The sequence below is a fragment of the Giraffa tippelskirchi genome, chromosome 3, assembly GCF_054371585.1.
Source record: "Giraffa tippelskirchi isolate mGirTip1 chromosome 3, T2T-mGirTip1v1.2.pri, whole genome shotgun sequence".
Classification (NCBI taxonomy): Eukaryota; Metazoa; Chordata; class Mammalia; order Artiodactyla; family Giraffidae; genus Giraffa; species Giraffa tippelskirchi.
In genome coordinates this window covers 17,551,494-17,574,527 of record NC_137277.1, presented here as the reverse complement: position 1 = coordinate 17,574,527, position 23,034 = coordinate 17,551,494, and the positions used below count along the sequence as shown (strand labels likewise).

At 40.2% G+C, this 23,034-nt stretch overlaps 1 protein-coding gene across 1 annotated transcript; it reads right to left on the bottom strand.

The window, feature by feature from the left end:
• Positions 1-10,532: 10,532 nt before the first annotated feature.
• LOC145541206 (RAD52 motif-containing protein 1-like) lies at positions 10,533-23,013 on the bottom strand. Its single transcript, XM_081577027.1, has 9 exons — positions 22,898-23,013; positions 22,334-22,513; positions 19,199-19,321; positions 18,656-18,827; positions 17,702-17,800; positions 15,822-15,907; positions 14,184-14,374; positions 13,096-13,188; positions 10,533-10,604 (listed from the first exon to the last, which is right to left on the bottom strand). The coding sequence occupies exons 1-7, from the start codon at positions 22,991-22,993 to the stop codon at positions 14,309-14,311; spliced, it is 822 nt and encodes a 273-aa protein (XP_081433153.1). The 5' UTR covers positions 22,994-23,013; the 3' UTR covers positions 10,533-10,604; positions 13,096-13,188; positions 14,184-14,308.
• Positions 23,014-23,034: the final 21 nt, after the last annotated feature.

The window sequence follows — 23,034 nt, the reverse complement described above, 5'->3', positions numbered from 1 at the left end:
CCTTAGGCACCGGCTCTCTGGCCAAAGGAAAACTGACCCTGGGTGCTCTTTCCCCAAAGTAGGCATCAGGAAACTCATGAGGGGCAGAGGGGTGGGGGGAGGCCACCCCAGATAGGGATCTGTAGCTCTGGACACACCCTTAACACCTTCATTAACTGGAAAGGAACTGTGTGAAACTGGATTTCTGAGCCACAAGACAGTAAGAGAGCCTTTACCAAACCCAGGCATAGAGAAGGCTCTTTACCTTGACTCGAAAATCCCCTTCCGGCCATGGAATGTACTATGATTTGCTTGTGTCACAGAGAAATCACAGAATTTTTGAGCAGAAGGGGTGTAAAACCCACACTTGTTATTGACGAGTAGTCAGGTAAAGTCTATAGAATTAGGCTACAGCAATGTATTTTCTTTATATTTTTCACACTACAGCTGAACAAAAACATCATCTTTTTCCATAACTGAAAGGTTCTTACTGGCCACAGATAATTCACTTCAGAGGCATACTTTTTGAAAAACAAGGATCTGGGTGACTGGGGAGAGCCCTGTAGCGGATGTTCAGGAATTCCTTTTCCTTTACCATTTAAAAGAAGCTAATGGTTGAGGAAGCATCCATACCTTTTGTTCCATGAAGAATTTTGTGCTAAACTTAGATCTTTGCAGCTGTGCATTGTATAGACGTTAAGCAGTTAGGAACTTTGCACATGAGCAGGAATCAAAGTTAAATTCAAAAATGGAACTTCATGGACCCTTCCTATATTGGAGCAGCATCAGTGGGATTCCATGACAGTGTTAATTTGAATGTTTTTGTTTGGTGCCTTTTATTGCCTGTCCCAAAGATCAGTACTATGGAAACCAGACCGTTTCATACATAGGAGTTAGACAAGTCTCTTGGCCTCTTTGTACCTTAGTTTCCTCATTTGAGAAAAAAAAAAAAAAAGGATCACAAGATATACTTTTCAGGATTCATACTAGGCTTACACCCAGGTAACCAATAACTGTATGATGTTTTTACACACAGTTTTATACATGTATTCATCTTCTATTTCACTTACAACGTGTGTAAAAACTGCATTCCATGCCAGGCCTGAAATGTTCCAAAGCTCAGTTCTGTGAGTAAATTGCAACCAAGATTTCTACAGAAAAAGACACAAGCAAAAGAAGAAGAAAAATATATATTCTTTCAAAACACTTATCCTTTGGCAGTAAATCTAATTTATATATGATGAAAATAACACCAGTACTCCCTCCATACACTAAAGAAATCTCACTGTGGAAGATAATAGGATTGACACTTTAATGATTATATACTTGGTGCATTTAGTAAATGCTCAATAAGTGCTTATGTTAAGTGATCTTTATTTCTCTAGAAAAGCGGCACTATTGACATTTGAGACTGGATAATTCTATCTTGTGGTGGGGCTCTCCTGTACACTGTTGAATGTTTAGCTGCATCTCTGGCCTCTGTGCACTAGATGCCAGTAGCACATACAGTTCTAACAACCAAAAATGTCTCCAGACATTGCCAAATGTCACTGCATGCAAAATTACCCTGGTTGGGAATCACTCACTGCTCTATAACGATTCACTCTGATCTGTGTAATAATTCTCACACTAACCTTTGCCAGAGACAAAAAGCACTTGTTATATAATTTTAATAATATTTCAAAATGAGTAACAAATTAATTTGATAAAAATTAAGTTTTCTAAAAATTCCAAATATAATGAAGTTATATTTGTAACTTACATAAACTGCAAAAAAGGAAGTGGTTCAAATGTACGTCTTTCAATAGACTGTATTTTATTGCAGGATAAATCTCTAGGAAAAGTAAAAGGAAAATATTGCCTCAATTAGCTATTAGATATCTATTTAATAGGAATAATAGTAGAGGTTAGAATGACAAAACAAGTAAGTAGCTTTGGTCTAAACTCCAAAACTTAGGAATTGTTATTTGAACCTTCCAGAGTCCCTAACCCTGCCTTCACCTCTCTCAAGAAATCTCTATAAATAAAATATATAACTATAGAACTTTTTTAAAGTTTATGTCATAATCACCTAGAAGGCAGCTATCACTATGGGCTGTGTTAGTCGCTCAGTCATGTCCAACTCTTTGCGACCCCATGGACTATAGCCCGCCAGGCTTCTCTGTCCATGGAATTCTCCAGGCAAGAATACTGGAGTGGATTGCCATTCCCTTCTCCAGAGGAACTTCCCAACCCAGGGATCGAAGCCTGGTCTCCTGCCTTGAAGGCAGATTCTTTACCGTTTGAGCTACAACTATAGGCCTTGATAGATTTTGGAGGTAATCTCTCCTGAGAGCAGAATTGATTAGATTCCCACCTTTTGTAGCCTCTCCAAATTTTAGATTATGAGCTCGAAGTTTTTATTCTCCAATTACAATTTCTAACATTAAAAAGAATTTTCTTATATTTACACACCTCCCAATTTAGTTCCGTTTTTCTAGACCAATTCAGTACTAGCAGAAATAAAAGATATCCTTTCATACAACCTGAAAGGAAGTCACTCCCCTCAATGATATGTAACTTGACCTAATTCAGTATTATACTTTCTATCATATTGATTTTTATTGGAAAATACCCACTCTTGACTATAGCTGACTATCCTGTTTCCATTGATATCGGCTTGCGTCTCATTTCACCTGGATGGGTATAACTGTCTTCTGACTGGTGTTTCTATCTCTGCTCTCTCCATTCCTAAGCCATCCTCTACATGATCATTAGTTTAGCTCTCCAGAAAGTGAAAGTGAAAGTTGCTCAGTTGTGTCCGACTCTTTTCGAACCCATGGACTGTGTAGCCTGCCAGGATCCTCGGGCCGTGGAATTCTCTAGGCCAGGATACTGGAGTGGGTAGCCGTTTCCTTCTCCAGGGGCTCTTCCCAACCCAGGGATTGAACCAAGGTCTGCCGCATTGCAGGCGGATTCTTTACCATCTGAGCCAATCTCCAGAAGTGGTCCTTAAATACTAGCACCGTTTGTGAACTTACTGAAGCGACAAATACTCAGCCCTACTCTGGACCGATTGAATCATTAACTACAGAGGTGGCGTTTGGGTTTCAACAAGCCTTCCAAGTGATTGACTCTGCTGCAGGCTCAAATCTGCCCGAGAGCACTGCTGTGGTAACATGGTCGCTTGGCCCCAATGCCCTTGATAACCTGGCTCTCATCTCCTACTCTCCCCACTGGAACTCTATGGGTACTCAAAGTGTTTTTCCTGTGTTTTGTCTTTCTCCCAACTTTCTTTTGCAAGCTTCTTCTTCCCAAGATGTCTATCTGATGATACCAGTGGCCCTTCAAATTTCCGTTTAAACAGCATTGCTTTAGCAACATCTTCCCTGATCCAGTTAGAAGTCTTTTTTTTCCCCTCTTCTATGCTCCAACACCAACTTACAGCTCTCATTACCCATATCCATTTCTTTTTTTAAAAAAAAGAAAGATATTTTTGCGTGCCATTTTCTCTCAGCATAAAACTCCTTGAATGTATGGGTTAAATCCTATTTATGCACATTGTCTGTGATGTTTGCAGCCAATGTATGGACATAAAGCAAACTCAAATATTTATAAAGTCAACAAATAAGGAGTGAGTAAGAGGAAAATGACTGTGTTAAGAGAAGTGTAGCTTTATTACTTCACGGCTCCCTCTTCTGTGCCTCTGCCGCACTTTGCCATTCGAGTTTGAGTTGTTTGCTTTCTCTGTGGGATCGTGAATTGCCAGAAGGAATCCTATCTTAGCCACTTTTGTGTTTCCAACACTAGGCTTAGTGGTTAGCATATTCTTTTTTAGCTTTTTTTACTGATTGGCATTTTTAAAAAAGAATGTGTATACGGATGCTAACATGAAATAATCAACTTATAAAGTATTTCATAGAAGTAATGAAGGGCCTAATCCACTGAGTAGTTATCTTTGTTTTTCTCCAAACTATGTTTGTAAGGTTTGGACCGCAGACAGAAGAAAAGAAAACAGTTGCCCCTAAGGCTTTGAAGGTTTGATAATTAAAGAACTATTGTTAGGGTGAGGTGAGATTCTTTATATACCCATCTCCCTTAACTCTTTTCTATTTGCAAAAATACTCTACTTGTTAAACAGCATCATAAATTGGCTTAATAAGGGTTAATAACATACACATCTTGGATGCCATGGACAAAGGACAAAAACTGAGCTTTTAAAGCAAAGAACACGGTATCTCCTTATCCCTAAATAAACAGAAACATTATGCAAGCATTTCTTCTTGGATAAAGAAGCTAGAGAGGGCATTCCCTGGAGGTCCAGTGGTTAGGACTCAGCACTTCTGCCAGGGGCCTGGATTCAATCCCTGGTGGAGGAGCTAAGATCCTGCAAGCCACACAGTGTGGCCAATAAATAGAGGCTGGAGAGATTTTTGTTTTGTACCTAGTGAAGTTAGGGGCATTTCTGATATGTTTATTTAGTGTAGACATTTCTAAATATACCACTTATCCATCATCTTTAACATTTTTAATTTCATGCAATTCCTGCATGAAATCCTTAACAACAGTCTGTTCTTTTGACAACTTCATGTGTTCTTGACAAAGGACTGTTTACATAGTTCATCTAATATTTAACATTTTAGTGTTAAATGTTAAATACTTAACATTTTCCTGTGTTTTATCTTTCTCTCACTTTCCTCTTGCAAGCTTATTCTTCCCAAGATGTCTATGTGATCATACCAATGGCCCTTTAAGGTTCCATTTAAACAGCATTGCTTTAATAGCATCTGATCCAGTTTTAGCTTAGATTAAGTTATCAAAATTATGAGTTAATGGCATTCACACTAATGTAAGTGCTCTATATTTTCTTTCCTGTGGGTGACAATTTGAAGTTAAGTTTAATTCTTCTCATTTTACTAAAACAAGTTTTTCAAACCTTTTCCAAAAAGGCCAGGGAGTAAATATTTTAGGCTTTGCACGCCACACAGTCTCTGTCGCATATTTTCTTTGTTTCTCCCTCTTGTTTTTTCATTTACAACCCTTTAAATATCATTTTTAACTTATAGGCTGTATAAAAATGGACCATGGGCCAGATTTGAGTCATGAAAAAAATATAAGCAGATAGTATATGAACATTTATATATAAGGTTCACATGGGAGGCTATAATTGCTCAGATCCCATTACTACTTTTCCTCTACAACTAAAGGGTATTTTCCTATCTATATCTTGTCTAAATAATTAAACTAAAAAATGAATAGGGGGTATTTAATGGTAGAGATGGGCTAGGGCCCTACACAGACTTACAAAATTATAGAATTGTATGGGTGGAAGAAATTGAAGAGACTATCTGTTTTGAACCCCGTAGTTACTTTATAGAGAAGATCTCATAAATAAATATGATTCACTAATTAACTTACAAATATTGGAGGGATAGCAAGCCTTCAAATGAGTCTTTGCGTAATTCAGTCAAAGAATTTTCACTGAGAATTCTGAAAAATGAAAAGGTTATTTCTCAATCAAAACACAAAATAACTACAACCATTTACTACACAGTACTTCTGTAAGTAGAGGAAGCTAAGTAATGGTGCCATCTAAACACCCTAATTCTTATTTAATTTAGGGATGGCGATTTCTGCTCTGTTTTCATTTAAACCTTTCTCCTCACATCTTTTGCTGTGTCCATCTCTCTCCATCACACACACACACTCCATCCACTCTTCCCACCAAATCATACAGATCATATAGTTAATGCCTACTCTCTAGATCACAGGATTTCTGTTAGAATCCAACTGTGGGCCGCACCAACATTGCAGAGGAGTCCTTCCCTCTTCTCTTTTCCCAAACCTTATTGGGAAGTTCCACACAGAACTGTATCAGGGCTGCAAATGAAGCCATTTGATTTTTTTCCTCTAGTAAAACGTTTTTGAAAATTATTTGAATATTTTAAAAATATGCATAAAATGTATACAATTGTTCAGTTTAATAATTATGAAACAAATCCCTGTGTGATACCACTCATGTCAGAAAAGAATCCTGTCAGCATCTGAGGAGTCCCCGGGCAGACCTTTCCAATCACAGCTCTCTCTCTGACTTTAGTACAGAAGAAACTCTATAAAGATGTCAGAGGTCAGTTTCTCTTGCCTGCAAGAATCCCCTTCCTTGTGATGTTAACAGTGGTACATCCTTCAGGAGTCTTGGGGATCTGAGCATATGCTATGTTGCCTTGTGAATATTTTCACTGAGTTCTGCATTTAAAACATTGGTTTTCACTCATAGTGCATCTTGGTCACATATTTATATTAATTCCACCTCATAGCTTGATTCTATCTCATAAATTAATTCTTTACTCATACCTTATGAGAATTAAAGTATCACTACCTGGAAACTCTGCAACTCAATTATAAGGTGGTTCATATTATATAGAATACAGGCATGCACATTTTTAAAGGATCACTAAAACAAAAACACAGAAGACTTTCTTCCCACAGAATTCCCACAAAGAACTCTTGGAGTCCTGAAAATGCTTCAAAGATCCTGACCTCAATTTGAAATTCACCTTGTTAGAAAGAACAGCAATGACGGACAGGTGAAGAGGGAATGGTCAACAGATGGTGCTAAGACTGATTCTTTCCTCACCTCTGTTAAGTAGTGGTTTCATATTTCCACGGAAATGATCCAAAATGAAAAAACAAATCAATATGTCCAACGACGTTTATAGTAACCCTTTCCATAACTTCGAAAGTTGGAAAGAACTCTACCTCCCCACATCACGTAACAAAACTGTGTACACCATAGGTGATATACAAAAGTCACAGGAAACAATGATATATGAAAAAGGTCAAGACAGAAGCGACTCCACGGACTGTAGCCCGCCAGGTTCCTCCATCCATGGGATTTCCCAGGCAAGAATACTGGAGTGAGTTGCCATTTCCTCCTTCAGGGGATCTTCCCAACCTAGGGATCGAACCTGCATCTCTTATGTCTCCTGCATTGGTAGGGGGGTTCTTTACTACTAGCTCTACCTGGGAAGCTCAAATCAATATGCCCAACGACATTTATAGTAATCCTTTTCATAACTTCGAAAGTTGGAAAGAACTCTACCTCCCTGCATTGTGTAACAAAACTGTGTACACCATAGGTGATTTACAAAAGTCACAGCAAATAATGATATATGAAAAAGGTCAAGACAGAAGTGAAACTCGTATGTACTAGTTATAAGTCTGAACGCTGACAAGGACTCAATCAGACAGTGAAGAGATGGGGCTGATCATTAACTCTTCATGGCACTGTCTTCTTTGATTGGCTGATGCCCATATCAAACTAGTTGGAATTTGAATATTGTGGGAGGACAGAGAGTAACCAAGAATATGTATTTTAAAGTAATGGAGTTCCTTTTTGTGAACTTGTTTGGCTGGCAGGATAGTAAAATTTTTAAAAATGACAGTAATAAATTCAACCTAGAAGTAAAGTTTAGAATGAGAATGTCAGTCACCAAAAAGTACCCCCAAAAGGAGCTTCAAATAAGCAACTAACTGAAATAAAATATACTGATCTGTAGAACTTCAAATATTCATTCTGACTGAGGCAAGAAATTTAAAACTATGGGGAATCAAGAGTTAAAGCCAGATCGAAAACTTTCTCACGCCATGAAAATATCAAAACCAGGCATGAAGTAACGTTTAAGAAACATCCATGTTTTACTTCTAACCAGGGTTCTTGTCTAAGGCAATCTTCTAAGTTTCACATTCATTCTTGGTTCTATATTCATAGACAATTATCCTTCTCTACATTCCGAAACTTCTAGGAAACTGAGAGGCCTCAGTGTTTGACTCAACTATACATATAATGCAAACAGTAGGCCATTCTAGAAGTGATTTACTCGACTTTCTCTACTTTCTTTCTCTCCAAAGGACTCATCAATGCTTAAAATTATATCTATTTATCTATTATACTTACTTACTTATTTTTATACATATCCCCTGAGAACTGGAATACTTGGTCTGTTTTGTTTGGGGGCCTGTCTCCCTAGCATGTAAAACAGTTCATGGCACATAGGAGACACTCAAAAAATATTTATGAATGAATTTAGAAAGTGACGGGTTATCAACTATCTGATACTTTTATTTAAAACAAATCATCCATTTGCCATCATTCATGAGGATAAGTACAAGAAAAGAAATGTCTTCTCCCCTACATTTGTGACTAAATCTTTTGAGATAAGAATCCATTGAGAATTTCATAAAAACAATGTCCTTTCCCCTAGAAAACTGCACTGTCTTGAACACATGTGAGAGTATACGTGCAGTTTCCATTCGTGGGCCATCCTTTTAGGGCAGAGGTCTATAAACAGAGGAGACTGAATTCAGAGGGCTAAACTTGGACGGGAAACAAAATTACATCTCAATTTTCACAATCTCTCAATAAAATCAGCAGTTCCTTCCATTATGAATATAGGCAACAAATTGCAGTAGATCAGCAGTAGCTAACTTGGTCCCCAGTAGAAATCACACACCATTTCATATCACATGTATGTTGCAGATATCTCAAAATATCATTTATTCACATCACTATCCCGAGGTATAATATTTATTGACCTACTACTATCTTGTTATTTAATGTGCTAAAAGAAGCATATTTATTACTATATCACTAACTTTTAAACTATTCTGAAAAATAGTCAGTGTTTCAATATGGTCAGTTTCCTTTGTTTTCCTATATATTTTAACCTATTATACACTTAAAAACATTATCCCAAGAACATAAGCTTCTGTAGATTATATTATACGCCAAAGAGACATACACGGGGGATTAGGAGGGAGATTAAAAACTTCCGCCCTGGGGAACCACTGCCACCAAGATAGGAACCTCTGCTTATAAGGTATAAACCTCAAGCTGACTTAGAAATGGGATGGGGAGGGAGATGGAAGGGGGGTTCTGGAAGGGGAACACATGTACACCCATGGTGGATTCATGTCAATGTATGGCAAAACAAAGAAAAAAAAAGAAAGAAATCTTCAGATCTTACCAGATTCATGTTACACTGTATCACTTCCCAAACACAGGCTTTTTAACAATTAACTTTTGAATTTCAATTTATTTTTTTACAAAATATGTAGTATATATTCACATGGCTCCAAATCCCAAAGATATATAGTACACAATCCAAACGTCTACCATTCCCCTCTGCTCCTCAGAGGAAACTAATGTTAATCTAGTTCTTGTGCCAAATGACTTTCATTCTTCTCACAAGTTTGGGAAATAAAACCTCCAAGTTAGATACTGTCATGGGAAATAGAAACTACATTTTGTAGGTACGAAATCTGTAAATTTTTTTAAATTGCCTGGTTCTAGCATTTTTTCCTTACCAATAAGATAGTCAGACTAAGTAAACATGTCTCTAAGGGTAGTCATAATCCCTATTTTCAGATTGACTGTTATGTCTTTTATTATTAATTCAGAATTCATTTATGACTGGTCTATTCAAGTTGAATGAATGATATGACCACAAACGGTCATGAAAAATACTAGTTAATTACTTTGAATGTTTTTTTCCAAAATCACTTATGTATCTAAGCAGACTTTTTCTACAAATCAATAAAAAATAACAGTAACAGAAAAATGGACCAAGGACAGACAATTTAGAAAGACAAATGTTCCAGTAAACATATACAGATATTTAAATTCATAAGTGATTAGAAAAATTCAAATTCAGATCAGACCTCTTTGATTCACCCATCAGATCGGCCAAAAAAAGAGCAGGGGAGAGGGTGGAGACTATCCAGTAGTAGAAGGAATGTGGGGGAAATGAATGTCATCATGGCATGTTGATTGGAGTAGAAGCTGGCACAACATTTTTGAGGGCAATTAAAAAATTATATCTACATAGTCTTCACCCCAACAATCCCATTTCTAGATAGCTATTCTACAGAAATACCTGACCAGATTCACAAAGGTGACTGTGTGAAGATATTCATTGCATTAATGCATGCAACAAGAAAACTGGACATACAAACATCCTTCAATAGGGGCATTATTAAACTGTGATACATTTATACTATGGAATATTACGCAGGAGTTGAAATGAATGGGGTAACCCTCTATGTACTAGGAATGAAAGAAACCTAAGATATCATGAAATGAAAGAGTCAACTTGCACGATGTTTCATTTATGTAAGAAGATAAGAAAATCATACAACAAACCTATCTGTTGGTTATCTGGAAATATATATGTATTCAAATGTATAGGAAAGAGTCTGGAAGGATATATACTAAACTTAAAGCAGCTTGAATAGGGTTTAGGGAGCAAGGAGGGTTTTCACTATACCTGTTATTTTTACATAGTGAGAATATAATCATGCAATACTCATATAATGGAAAATAAATGACTGATTTTAAAGAGGACCTGCCAAATTTAATTTTTAAAATAAACACAGAATTTCAATTAATAGGTTGCTTTGGGAGATGAAAGGGGAAATACCTTTTCTCACAGCTATTGACCTCAAAATTCTGGACTAAGAAGGATCTTAAAAGACAGTTAGCAGTTTGTATTCACATTTTGAGAGAATATACTCACAGTTTCTCAGCCCAACGGTATGCCTTCCATATTTTTTCATCAATGTAAGAAATATAGTTTCCTTGGAAATTTCTGTGAAGAAACACAGGTCGTATCTTTGAATAGGCAGGAAAGGAATGAAGAGAATAGGTAAAAGAACCATGGCCACCTTGTGGGGAATATTCAAACACAGAAAAAACATATCTCTAATTCCCACAGCTTCCCAGTGTGTGTGCTTAGTCCAATTCTTTGTGACCCTCTGGACTACAGCCCGCCAGGCTCCTCTGTTCATGAGATTCTCCAGGCAAGAATACCGGAGTGAGTAGCCATTCCCTTTTCTAGGGGATCTTCTCAACCCAGGGATCAAACCTTAAATGCTTAAAATGGAACTCATCTTCCTGAAACCAGCTCTCCTTCCCAAATGCTGTATTTCCACCTGTTATACCACTATCATTCTCCCCATCGTGCATGCATGCTAAGTCGCTTCAGTCATGTCCAACTCTGCGACTCCATGGCCTGCAACCCGCCAGGCTCCTCTGTCCATGGAATTCTCTGGGCAAGAATACTGGAGTGGGTTGCCATTTCCTTCTCCAGGGGATCTTCCCAACCCAGGGAATGAACCCGTGTCTCTTATGTCTCCTGCTTTGGCAGGAGGGTTCTTTACCACTACTGCCACTTCCGAAGCCCCATCAACATACACAATTTTTCTCTTTCCCGCATATCCAAGTCCCCCAACACTAGTCAATGACTACATCTAGTTGGTTTTACCTTTGTCATGCTCTCATGATTTTCTTTCTACTCCTCTCACCACCACTCTAATTCAGCCCTTTCTCACTCTACCGCTAGATTTTGCTAGACCATTCTATTTGGTCTCCCTGAATCAAGCTTTCCTCTCAAGATCAGTCTACATATGGAATCTTAAATAATTCTCTTGTTTTAATCATTTGTCTTTTTTGCTTGAAAACGTTCAGTGGCTCCGCATATCTTACATCATAACTTTCAAACCTCCATTAGCACAGCCAAGGTTTTTCATAATCGTAGCTTTCATTGTTCTCTAACCCAGTTCTCTTGGGCTTCCCTGGTGGCTCAGCAATAAGGAATTCACTTGCCAATGCAGATATGGGTTTGATCCCTGGGTCAGGAAGATCCCTTGGAGAAGGAAACGGCAATCCATTCCATTGCCTGGGAAATCCCATGGGTGGAGGTGCCTGGTGGGCTACAGTCCACAGGGTCAGGAAGAGTCAGATATGACTTAGTTACTAAACCACCACCACCAACCCACTTCTTTTTACAGCCAGACTAACCTATGAAATCCTGATCATCCTCGCAGGCACACATTTGCCGAGACCGTGCTGTTTTTTCTTTAACAAATCACAGCCAATGTTTTAAGTCCCAGCTGAAGTTTTAACTTATCCACGAAGCTTTCCCTGACCTCCACACCATAATAATTACAGGTTCTGGTGAACTACAGCACATATCTGTATCTCTTTTAATGCTTAACTGCATATTATCTCCCTTCTAAAGCACATCCCCTTTCTTCTCACCTATCATTGTCATGTTCTGCAGACAATGTTATACTTCTGTGGCACCCACAGTACTTAGCCCTGTGTTGGGCACAAAATGGGTGCTATACATAGAAAGTCAGGGGACAAAGATGAGTTCTAGATGTAACTGAGGAACTGAATATAATAATAGCTAACACTAACATATATGCTAGGCATTGACGTAAGAGTTTCACAAGTATTGTGTGTGTTAGTCGTTCCGTTGGGTCCGACTCTTTGAGGCCTCATGGAACCTGCCAGGCTCCTCTGTCCATGGAATTCTCTAGGCAAGAATACTGGAAATGGCAATTTCCTTCTCCAGGGGATCTTCCTGACCCAGGGATCAAACCTGGGTCTCCCGCATTGTAGGCAGATTCTTAACCATTTGGGGCACCAGGAAAGCCCATATATGTTAGGCACTGATGTAAGAGCTTTACATGTATTAACTCATCTAAATCTCACAACAATCCTATGAGATGATGACTATCATCATTCCCACTTTACACATGAGGAAACTGAGTCACAAAGCTAACAAATAACAGACCTGGGTTCAAACCCAGGCAGTTCAGCTCTGGAATCTCTACTCTTCACTATTTGTTGTTTCACCACCAATGAGGTGGGGAGAGGGACATGTTGCTGTAAAGAGGATGGAGCAAAGACAGGAGAAGAGTAGATGTTAAGGAATTAAATGATGGGGTAAAACATAGAGAAGGAAAAAGAATAGGGGTGATTATAAGTAAAAGACTGGAGAAGAGGGAACAATATAGTAAGGAGGAGAATGAAGATAAGGAATCGTTGACAAACAAAAGGTTAAAACTCAAAATATCATTTATTCACATCACTATCCCGAGGTATAGTATTTATTGACCTACTACTATCTTGTTATTTAATGTGCTAAAAGAAGCATATTTATTACTATATCACTAACTTTTAAACTATTCTGAAAAATAGTCAGTGTTTCAATATGGTCAGTTTCCTTTGTTTTCCCATGTATTTTAACCTATTATACACTTAAAAACATTATTGTAGAATAGCAAACTTACCTCGCTCTGCCAACAGCTCTCCAGCTGAATCCGAGTCCAGGTATGGAACCAGAGTCTCCGGCAAATCCTCATGAGGCAGGGCCAACATGTAGCCTGGAGAGGAATAAGTCAAGTAATTAAAGCCCCCCGGGTCTGCCTGGGGTGTGAGTGCATGGGGCAATTCGGGCGGGAGGTCAGAGGAGGGTGAAGACCAGGGCTCAGTCAGCCCTGGGGGGTCGGGGGTCAACTGGAGAGGGCCCTGGGCCCACTCCAGAGGCTGAGCTGCCTGAACCAAAAGCCACAACGGTTGCCAGGTAAGGAGGAACCGTGACACGGGCGCCTAACAGTTATGTGAGCTCGCGATGCGCACGCACCCTTAGCAACAGCGCGCCCCTCCCCCGCGCCACATCCAGCCCTTTATTTGCTGCTGATGCTGCTAAGTCGCTTCAGTCGTGTCCGACTCTGTGCGACTCCATAGACGGCAGCCCACCAGGCTCCGCCGTCCCTGGGATTCTCCAGGCAAGAATACTGGAGTGGGTTGCCATTTCCTTCTCCAGTGCATGAAAGGGAAAAGTGAAAGTGAAGTCGCTCAGTCGTGTCCGACTCTTAGCGACCCCATGGACTATAGCCTACCAGGCTCCTCCATCCATGGGTATATATACCATATGCCGGAGAAGGCAATGACACCCCTCTCCAGTACTCTTGCCCTTTATTTACGCCACCTTTATTAGGTTCGAACCAATCTGCGCCATCTGAGTGCGCCTTTTTCCCAGTCACCAGGGCGCAAACCAAGCCATCCTTCCTCTCGCACAGGTGACAGTGACCTCCGGCCGGGCCCTCTCCCCAGCCTCCGCCAGCCCCTCCCTGGCTCCACGCAACCAGGCAGGATTTGGGCTGCAGACCTAAATGGCCCTGGACGCTGGCAGCCCAGGGGTTGGGGGAGGAGTGCAAGGGGATGCAGGGGTGCAAGGGGATGCAGAGTTTCCCAAGGAAGCCCCAGAGGCCAAGCATCCAGGAAATTCAGAATTGCTACGACTGAGCGACTTCACTTTCACTTTTCCCCTTCGTGCACTGGAGAAGGAAATGGCAACCCACTCCAGTGTTCTTGCCTGGAGAATCCCAGGGACGGCGGAGCCTGGTGGGCTGCCATCTATGGGGTCGCACAGAGTCGGACACGACTGAAGCAACTTAGCAGCAGCAGCAGTCCAGTTCTGGCACTGTGAACTCTTCCTCCTCAAAGCTGAAGTCTGAGGCTTTCTTCCTCCCCTTGGCCACACGGCTTCCAGGAAAAGCAGCTGACCTGCCAAATGAGCAGCACCAGTTAGGGTGGTGGGAGGGGAACACACCTGACAATTTTAAAGTTATTCTAAAATGTTGCTCTATCCTCTAAACTCTCAGTACTCAGGTCTGGTCATTAATTCACCACTCTGCTATTAGGGGTTACCACCAAATCAGTGATGACTTCAAAATTTCTGTAGGAGAGGCTTTGGGCAAGTGAGCAAGTCATTCTGGGAAAGAATGTCCAACCAAGTGAAAGGCCCTTTACATTACCATGCGAAAACGTGCCCCATCCCACCTTGTTTCCGCACAGCCATTAATCTAGAAAACATTGCAGTGTCACTTTACAGAGCCCTACTCTGTGCAGACGCACGGAGAAAACACGTAAGATGTTAGAAGTCAGCATGTTAAGTAATTTTCTTGAAATACTGTAACTAAGCACGCAGTTTACTTTCTTCACAGTCCTTTTAAATAATCTATCCTTTTTGTTTGGCATGACCTCTAACATCTGAACTCCAAGAGAAAAGGAGCTGCTTCTTATTCCCGCTGTCCAACATAATGGTTTCTAAATGGAACTGATTCCACGATTGGCCTCACTTAGGAATGGATTTGTTTTTATCATCAGGTTTCCAAAATCTTTAGCATCAATACCGAATCCTTTCCTCTCTCATTTCACAGGAAGCTAGCCTTCTAAAAGCCCAATGTTTGATATGTTTGAAGTTTCCGTGACTTATTTGATTTAAATTGAATTAAAATAATTATTTTGTGAAGGAAAAACTTTCAAACTTTTTATGTTTTTCAGAACATAACCACCTTTCTCTACTTCTCTTCAAAACAAACTTTGCAACATTGGGATGGGTTAAATAATCAGAAATCTAGCCCCAAATTAAGTTCTCAATGACATGAAACACATTTTTTGCTCTTTTTTTTTTTTTAAATCCTATATGCAGTACATTAATATCTTCTTTTAGAAGTTACTTTGACAACTGAATCCCTGATTTGAGGCATTCATATAATTGGTTTACAGAAAGGTCCTTCAGCAAAATATTTCACATAAAATACACGTGAGATCTAGGTAAAACATCTTATTTGAAAGGCATGAATACATTAATACAGTTTTCACACACTGTAGCATAATCACAGCAAATTAAAGCCATAATTACTTTGTTCCCAAATGCCCGCAATTCTGTTCGAGGTGAGTTCTAAGAGGCCTGTGTCTCCTCCTGTGTCCACAACTGTACAAGTACCTTATGGGCCTCAACCCTGCTCTCCAAATTTCAAATAAGGGGTCAGAGAGAAGGCTCAGGACATCAGGAAAAGTCCTAGAAACTCTCTGCCTCAATAGCAGTTTCAGAGTTTCACATTTCCCTAAGGATGATGGAGCTGAGAAGACATGCCAAGAATCTTCTCGTTGTTTTGAATTATGGCTACCCTGGCTTTGTATCCCTTGAGTCTTTTTCTCCACGTACTTGAATTAAACCCTGTAGTTCCTCTTCGGTTCTAGTATCTGTGACCTCTTCACAGGATCTATATGTCACAGCTATTTTACCACTTTCTGAAATAGAGTTAACTAACATCAATTCAGAAATTTTGTTCCAAAACTTCCTGTGCACAATGGTAGCATCCAATAATTAGACATTCTTTTTATTTCTAAAAGCAGAAAACGAGAGCATTTTCCTAGCAGTTCCCTCATCTGACACATATCATTACTATTTCTGAAAAAATATGTAAGAGAAGTGTCAACTTTGGTTCAAAAACCTTTATGATCTTAGAAATAAGAACTAAGGAATGAGGCAGTAAAAGCTGTGAAAACAAAAACGTTCAATCACACCATGATTAAATAGGAAGGCATTAAAGAGGGGTCAAAGTGAGTTCAAACCGGGGATAGATACCACTGGACTATACAGGAAACTTCATATTAGAAGCAAGGCAAGCGTCTACTACTTGGGACCAAAATTCTACCAGATGCAATGAACAAAGCTTTGGAGAGAGAATTTTACTGGCCTATGTACCTTTTGGACTACACAGCTTCCCTCAAGGCAAACTACAGCCACCAGGCTTTTCGGTTTAAGGAATTTTGAGTGCATATAAGGAACACCATTTGCATATTAGGGATAGGCAAACAACCTAGACAGTTAGTTTTGTTCTCAAAGGTTGTTACCAGAATTGACAGCTCATGGAGATTCTGCCTGGTGACCAGGGAAGTCAAACTGCACTGGAACGACTGCCCAGGCTGGAAGGTTGACACCAGTCCAAGGCCAACTCTGACAAGCAAATAGTCTCTGACAACTTAGCTAGCATTTCTCAGTCCTTAAGCCTGCAGGGCTGTGAAACAGGGGAGCAATTCTGTTCCAGGGATCTACCAACCATGAAGTTTCCTTTGGGCACAGCCTGTGACATTCTCACCCTATATAACTCAATAGGGTACATAATCAAGCTATTCAATAGCATGATCACATTCAAGGCTCACAAAAATGTATATAAGAATCATATTCACCCAATATATCAGAACTGAAAACTGAAATTAAATCGATTCCAAAACTATAATCTAATCAACTCTTCAAGGAAACAACAATGATAATAATAATAGTCAAAATATTTTGTCTGCTTACTATGTTCCAGGCATGGTTCTAAGACTTCCACATTCATCATCTAATTTACTCTTACAATATCCCCCACAAGGTAAGCTGAATTACTAACCCTATTTATAGATAAAGAAATTGCAGCTTAGAGATATTTAACACCTTCAAATCTCTCTGGCTAGAAAACCTAAAATTGCAACAACAACAAAAATCTAAGAGACAAAGTCAGGACTCAAACACAGGTGTCCAAGGTTTATAGTCACCATACCATTCTGTAGGATAAGTCAGCAATCGAGAAACAAGAACCAGATCAGACACTTTCTATATGAACTGAGGCAAGTCAGTCTACATCTAAATAGTGGGGACAATAATACTTGTGTCATTTTTCTCATAAATGCCACAAAGAACAAATTTGAGACCATTGCTATGAAAGCATTTGGTAAATGAAAGAGTATGTAGTGTTTTATTTATTTTTAAACATTATTTTTTTACTTTTTATGTATCTATTTACTTGGCTGTGCCAGGTCTTAGTTGTGGCATGCAGGATCTTTAGTTGCGGCATGTGGGAGCCACACGCTACTTTCCTGATGAGGGATCAAACCCAGGCCCCCTGTATTGGGAGCACAGGGTCTTAGACACTAGACCACCAGGGAAATCTCTATGTAGTGTTTTAGATAACCATTATTTTCATCCAATGAACTTTTCAAATAAGTTTATTTGCTCATTGAAACTGAAGTACTTTTAAGGACAATCAAAAAAAGTCTTACCTAAAACCACAATCTGCAGTTTCTGGAATGCATCTGTCATAGCCTTCTGAATAGCAAGCTTCTGGGTATTCTTCCTTTTCATAAGGAGTGATAATGGCCCTAAATCCAACCAAAACAAATGAATTTGAAATGCCTACCTGGATAACTGATTTCTAGGTTATATGTTTAAAAATTAAAAATGCACCCGTGATTCTTAGATCATTATCTTAGTGATTAAGGGGTATGGTTGAATGGCTATGATGTAGTTATGTTCTGGCAGGGCACGGTTTTCCTGCTCACATCTATTCTTGAAGTTCCTGAAATACTAGATGGGAGATGCAAGCCAAGAAAGCGACACAAATCTCACATTACTCACAGATTCCACATGGACAAGCTACAGCCACGCTCCTGCAGACAGACTCCTGCATTGAGAGGGCTGGATTCTACACAGTGAGACAGATGATCTGGCCTCTCCCCAGACATCACTCACTCAGGTGGATGGTGGGGCCTCCTCCACTCCCTTTGCTAATAGCCCTGCTTCTGACTGAAGCCCAAGTGCCATGGGAATCCATACCAATGGGAATCCCCTTTCCAGGGATCTACATTTGACTTTCTCCACTCAAGCCCTTTCATAGGAGGCAAAGGACTGAACCTTTACACAAGAGCTTATTTAAATCTTTAGACAATGATTTTGTTGGGATAACTGAAGGCCACAAGAGATCTGTATTTGAAGGACTATTTTAGCAGAAAACAAATTACTAGCCAAAAATGGGAAAAAATAAAACACCTTAATTTTCCCTCCTTCCTGGCAGTCAGTTCTAAAACTCTAAAGTTTAAGGTCCTGTCAAGTATTGCCTAAGTTAAAAACCTATGTGGCAAAGCAGAAAAACTCTGCCCAGGACTTCAGTTGCTTGGCAAAGGTGATGGTGATGATGTATGTGAAAAGGCAAGTTTCAGAAAGAAAGGAAAACAGACCTTCTTCCAAGTTATCCAAAGGTTCCTCAGCTATGCCAACTCCTGGACTTCTGCACTCATATGATGGCAACACCACCTCTAAAGCACAGAAGAACTTCAGGCTTTGCTTCTGAAGAGGTGCCACAATATCTCCATTTTCCCTTTCTTCTTCAGGGTCAGAAAGATCCTGAAGCTGTTAGGATTTTGAATTAAAGGTTATACTTCAAAATATTCTGTTTTGAAAAATAAAAAACTCCATCAATCCCAGTTAATAGTTGAGGTGTCCTATAGCTTCAAAATCAAGTGAGATTTGCAAATGAATTACTAGGTACAGAGAACTACTTTTTATTATACATCACACAAATACTGGAGAAAATTATGGACACCGCCATTCAAGTCATTGAGATGATCGCGAATTCTAGGTGGCATGGCCATGCTCAGATACTTCCACAGGGAAGCCTCTCCCATCTCCTCCCTGTAGCCCAGTTCTAGTTTTCTTTCTAAAGTCTAGGAGTTCAATGTTGAAAGGGGCCTGGTTGGTCAAAGAAAATCTACAGAGTTTACCTTGATGATCCTTTTTGACCATCCATTGAAACCAAAGTAGTAATTTGCCAATTCCTGGCATCTGGAGCTGTTTAGGGCAAGGGCATTGTGTTGAACTGCCTTATGTTGGGTGCCAAGACGAATCTAAAGACATAAGAAATCTAAAACTATCACAATCTGACACAGACTTATTTTGGATACACCTGAAGTTTGTCAATACCAGTTTCATGTTGTTGTGTTGTTTAGTTGCTGAGTTGTGTCCGACTCTTTTGTGACCACCATAGACTGTAGCCTTCCCAGGTTCCTCTGTCCATAGGATTTCCCAGGCAAGAATACTGGAGTGGGTTGCCATTTCCTCCTCTGGGGGATCTTCCCATCCAGGGACTGAACCCTGTCTCCTGAATAGCAGGTGGATTCTTTATTACTGAGCCACTTGGGAAACCCCAACCAATTTCAGAGTGGTTGTAAAGGTTACACAGGATATTTTAAGCAATGAGTTCACAGTGAGCCCTAAATAAGTGTTCTTTATTATGTTTTAAAAGTCAGTACTTTTCTGCATCATTTCCAGAACCCCTGATTCATCAGAAGGTTTCTCTGAGCTCTGGTGGTGAAAGTGATGATGAAAACAACCAAGGAAGCCCAGCAGAAGCCTATTATAGGGCTGTGAGTAAGCAAAGGAAGAAAACTGTTTTAGTCATCTTATCCCCATCTTATCCTGCTTGAGAATATGACCTGAAGGGGAGATCAGATGGACCTGCCACTGAAGTAGGACCTTAATCTGTAGCACCCTCTCCCCAAGTTACTAACCCCTGTTAGAAGAGAGAATACACACACCTCTATACATTTTATAAGTAACCAAAAGAATGAGAGGTTCATCTCCATTGACAAGCTTCTTTGAGAGTACAAATATTTCCAGCATTAACTGTCTAAATAACTTACACAGTATCACATTACTGTGGATTTCTTTACATCACTAGCTCGCTCTTAAATGTCTATTCCCATTTTAAACAGGGTGTAGTATATAAATATATTAATAAAAATTCAGATAAAGTCAAAGCATTATTAATTCTTCATTGATCTGTTTGTGCATCTTCCTCTATCACTAGTTTATGAACTCCTTAAGTGCTGGAAGGAACCATATCTTGTTACCAGGAACAAGCATAATTCTTGGCATATAATAGAGGACTGAGGTCTGTTAACCTCGTGGGAGGTTAGGCCCTGTATGGTGAGTCATAATTCAGCTGTCCTGGACAATGAGGAAGCTTCAGAAGAGTTCTGAGCCTCTGCATAGTACAGACAGTCTACATCTGGGATAACCTTGCCACAGTTCTCGCTGGCAAAACTGTCCCTTTGGGCTACTGAGGAAACTCAAGATACATTAGACCCTTCCTTCATTTTAAGTTAAGATGCTGTTCTCTTTTCTGTATTTATAAAAAATTCAGGGGAAAACAGGTAAGAACTATGTATACTTGCCAATGTATTAAAAAACACATAAGTAAACTAGGAAACAATTGGGAGAGGGGTAATAACTCAAGGTTCTGCATTAAATAAAGAAATCTAATATGAATGCCCTTTCCTCTCAACTATATAGTGACTTACAGAACATTTCCTTCATTTCTCTATGAGTGATGAGTTTTATGGTGTGCAAATCTCAAAACCTAAGCTTGAGGAATGGTCTTAATGTTCAATATAAGAAAAAGAACTCATTACTCACAACTGATACCAAGTTATCATTTCATAATCTTTCCAATAATATCTAACCGGGTACATGACATGGTCACAGGCTAGAAGCAGGCAGATCATGATCTCCAAATTAAAGAATGTCTGACAGGAAATCATTTCAATCATAGGGAGCAGAGCCCAGATTGAAGAGGGTGTGAAAGAGGGTACAAAAGTGGGAAGTAGTGTGCCTAGAGTCACGTCTGAGGAGAGTTCTCAGATTCAATCAAGGTCAAACCAGTGAGGAAAGAAATATGGGTAAGAATAGGCAGCAAGGTCAGTGGGAACTAGCCAGATCAAAAAACCAACCAGAGGGACTTCCGTGGCGATCCAGTGGTGAAGACTCCACTGTGCAAAGCAGGGGACATGGGTTCAATCCCTGGTCAGGGAATTAAGATCCCACATGCCCTGGCACCACAACTAAGACTCGACTCAGCCAAATTAAAAAAAAAAAAAAAAAGAAGAAGAAGCCAACCAGAGGAGACACACAGTTATCAAGTGAAAGGCTTGGGAAATCTAAGCCTTACTCACTTATTCAGAGGAATTGAAAAAATCCTTGAAAAAGGAATGGTGGCTGAATGGAGGCACATAATGAAACATTCATTCTGGGGCTCTGGGGAGGTAAAACTGGCTGGCATGTTACTATGGAATAACCATATTTTAGAATGCTGCTGCTGCTGCTAAGTCGCTTCAGTCATGTCTGACTCTGTGTGACCCCACAGACGGCAGCCCACCGGGCTCCCCCATCCCTGGGATTCTCCAGGCAAGAACGCTGGAGTGGGTTGCCATTTCCTTCTCCAATGCATGAAAGTGAAAAGTGAAAGTGAAGTCGCTCAGTCGTGTCCAACTCTTAGCGACCCCATGGACTGCAGCCCACCAGGCTCCTGCGTCCATGGGATTTTCCAGGCATGAGTACTGGAGTGTGTTGCCATTGCCTTCTCCAATATTTTAGAATAATCATGCACTAAAGAATATTTTAACCATTTTCTGGAAACTGAAGGGAGTTCTGAATAGGCAGTTTGAGAATGATGATAAAGCATCCTTTATGTTACAACTGACTAAAGACTTTGTCGAGCTCACACATTTAAAATTCATATAAAAGTAACTATAGAGAACTCTTGTGAAGATTTTTTAAATTAAGGGGCAGCATAAAATGACATGGGGTTTAACATCAATAAGTTTGGGTTTGACCTCTAGTTTCCATATTTATTGTCATGAACCTTAAGTCAGTTAACCATCCTGGGTTTGAGTTTCTTTAAAAAAGAAAAGAGAAAAGAAATGGGATGGGGGGAGAAATGGGGAGCTGTGGGGGGCGGTAAGTGGAGCAATGCATCTGAATGCATTCTGTAAACCAGAGTGCTTTATAAACGTTGGCCTATTCGTTTTAAATTCTGCACTTCATCCCAGCAGAGCGAGGAATTCCACATTTGGACCCACCTTCACTGGAGATTTCTGGAAAAGGTGCTTCTGGTTGCATGCCTTTTGGGCTCTGTGAGCATCCCTCGCTGAATAAAACGTGATGATGGCATAGAATCCAGGACCGGCCACTGCTGCGTTTGGGAAGACTCGGACCGAATACAGAAGGCCGAACTGGGAGAAGGCTGTGAACAGAGAATGCTGTAGGGTGTTCCCACGCTAAGTAAGAGCAGGAAATTTCAATGCCCAGGAAACCAAACTGCCCATTCCCTTATATTCCCCCCAGCCCTTCGCCACAGGCAACGGTGGTGAGCCTGCAACTCCGAACACTTCTCATTTCACAAACAAGTTTCCCTCCGAACTCCTAAGCTTCGAGAAGCATTAGGAGGCAGTGTAAGGCCTGCTGGGAAGTATCTCTCAAAACTCGGTAGGGGTGAGTTGACTGTTCCGGTCGGCTCTAGAACTAAGATTCCTCTCAGCGAAGACCACAGGAAAGAGAGTTGCTGAAGCAGGGCCCTGGGGTTCCCAATTACTAGGGCACGAGGCGGCTTTCTCCATCCCTCCCTCCACCCCGGCCTGGCTCACTTGCAAAGCCTCGGCCGTGGGTCCAGAGCTCAGTTCCCACACCAGCAAGGCTCTGTCTCTCCCTGTTGTAACCGCAAAACGTACCAACTCCGCCATCCTACGGTCACTGCGCCTGCGCGGCTCGTTAGCAAGCCGCA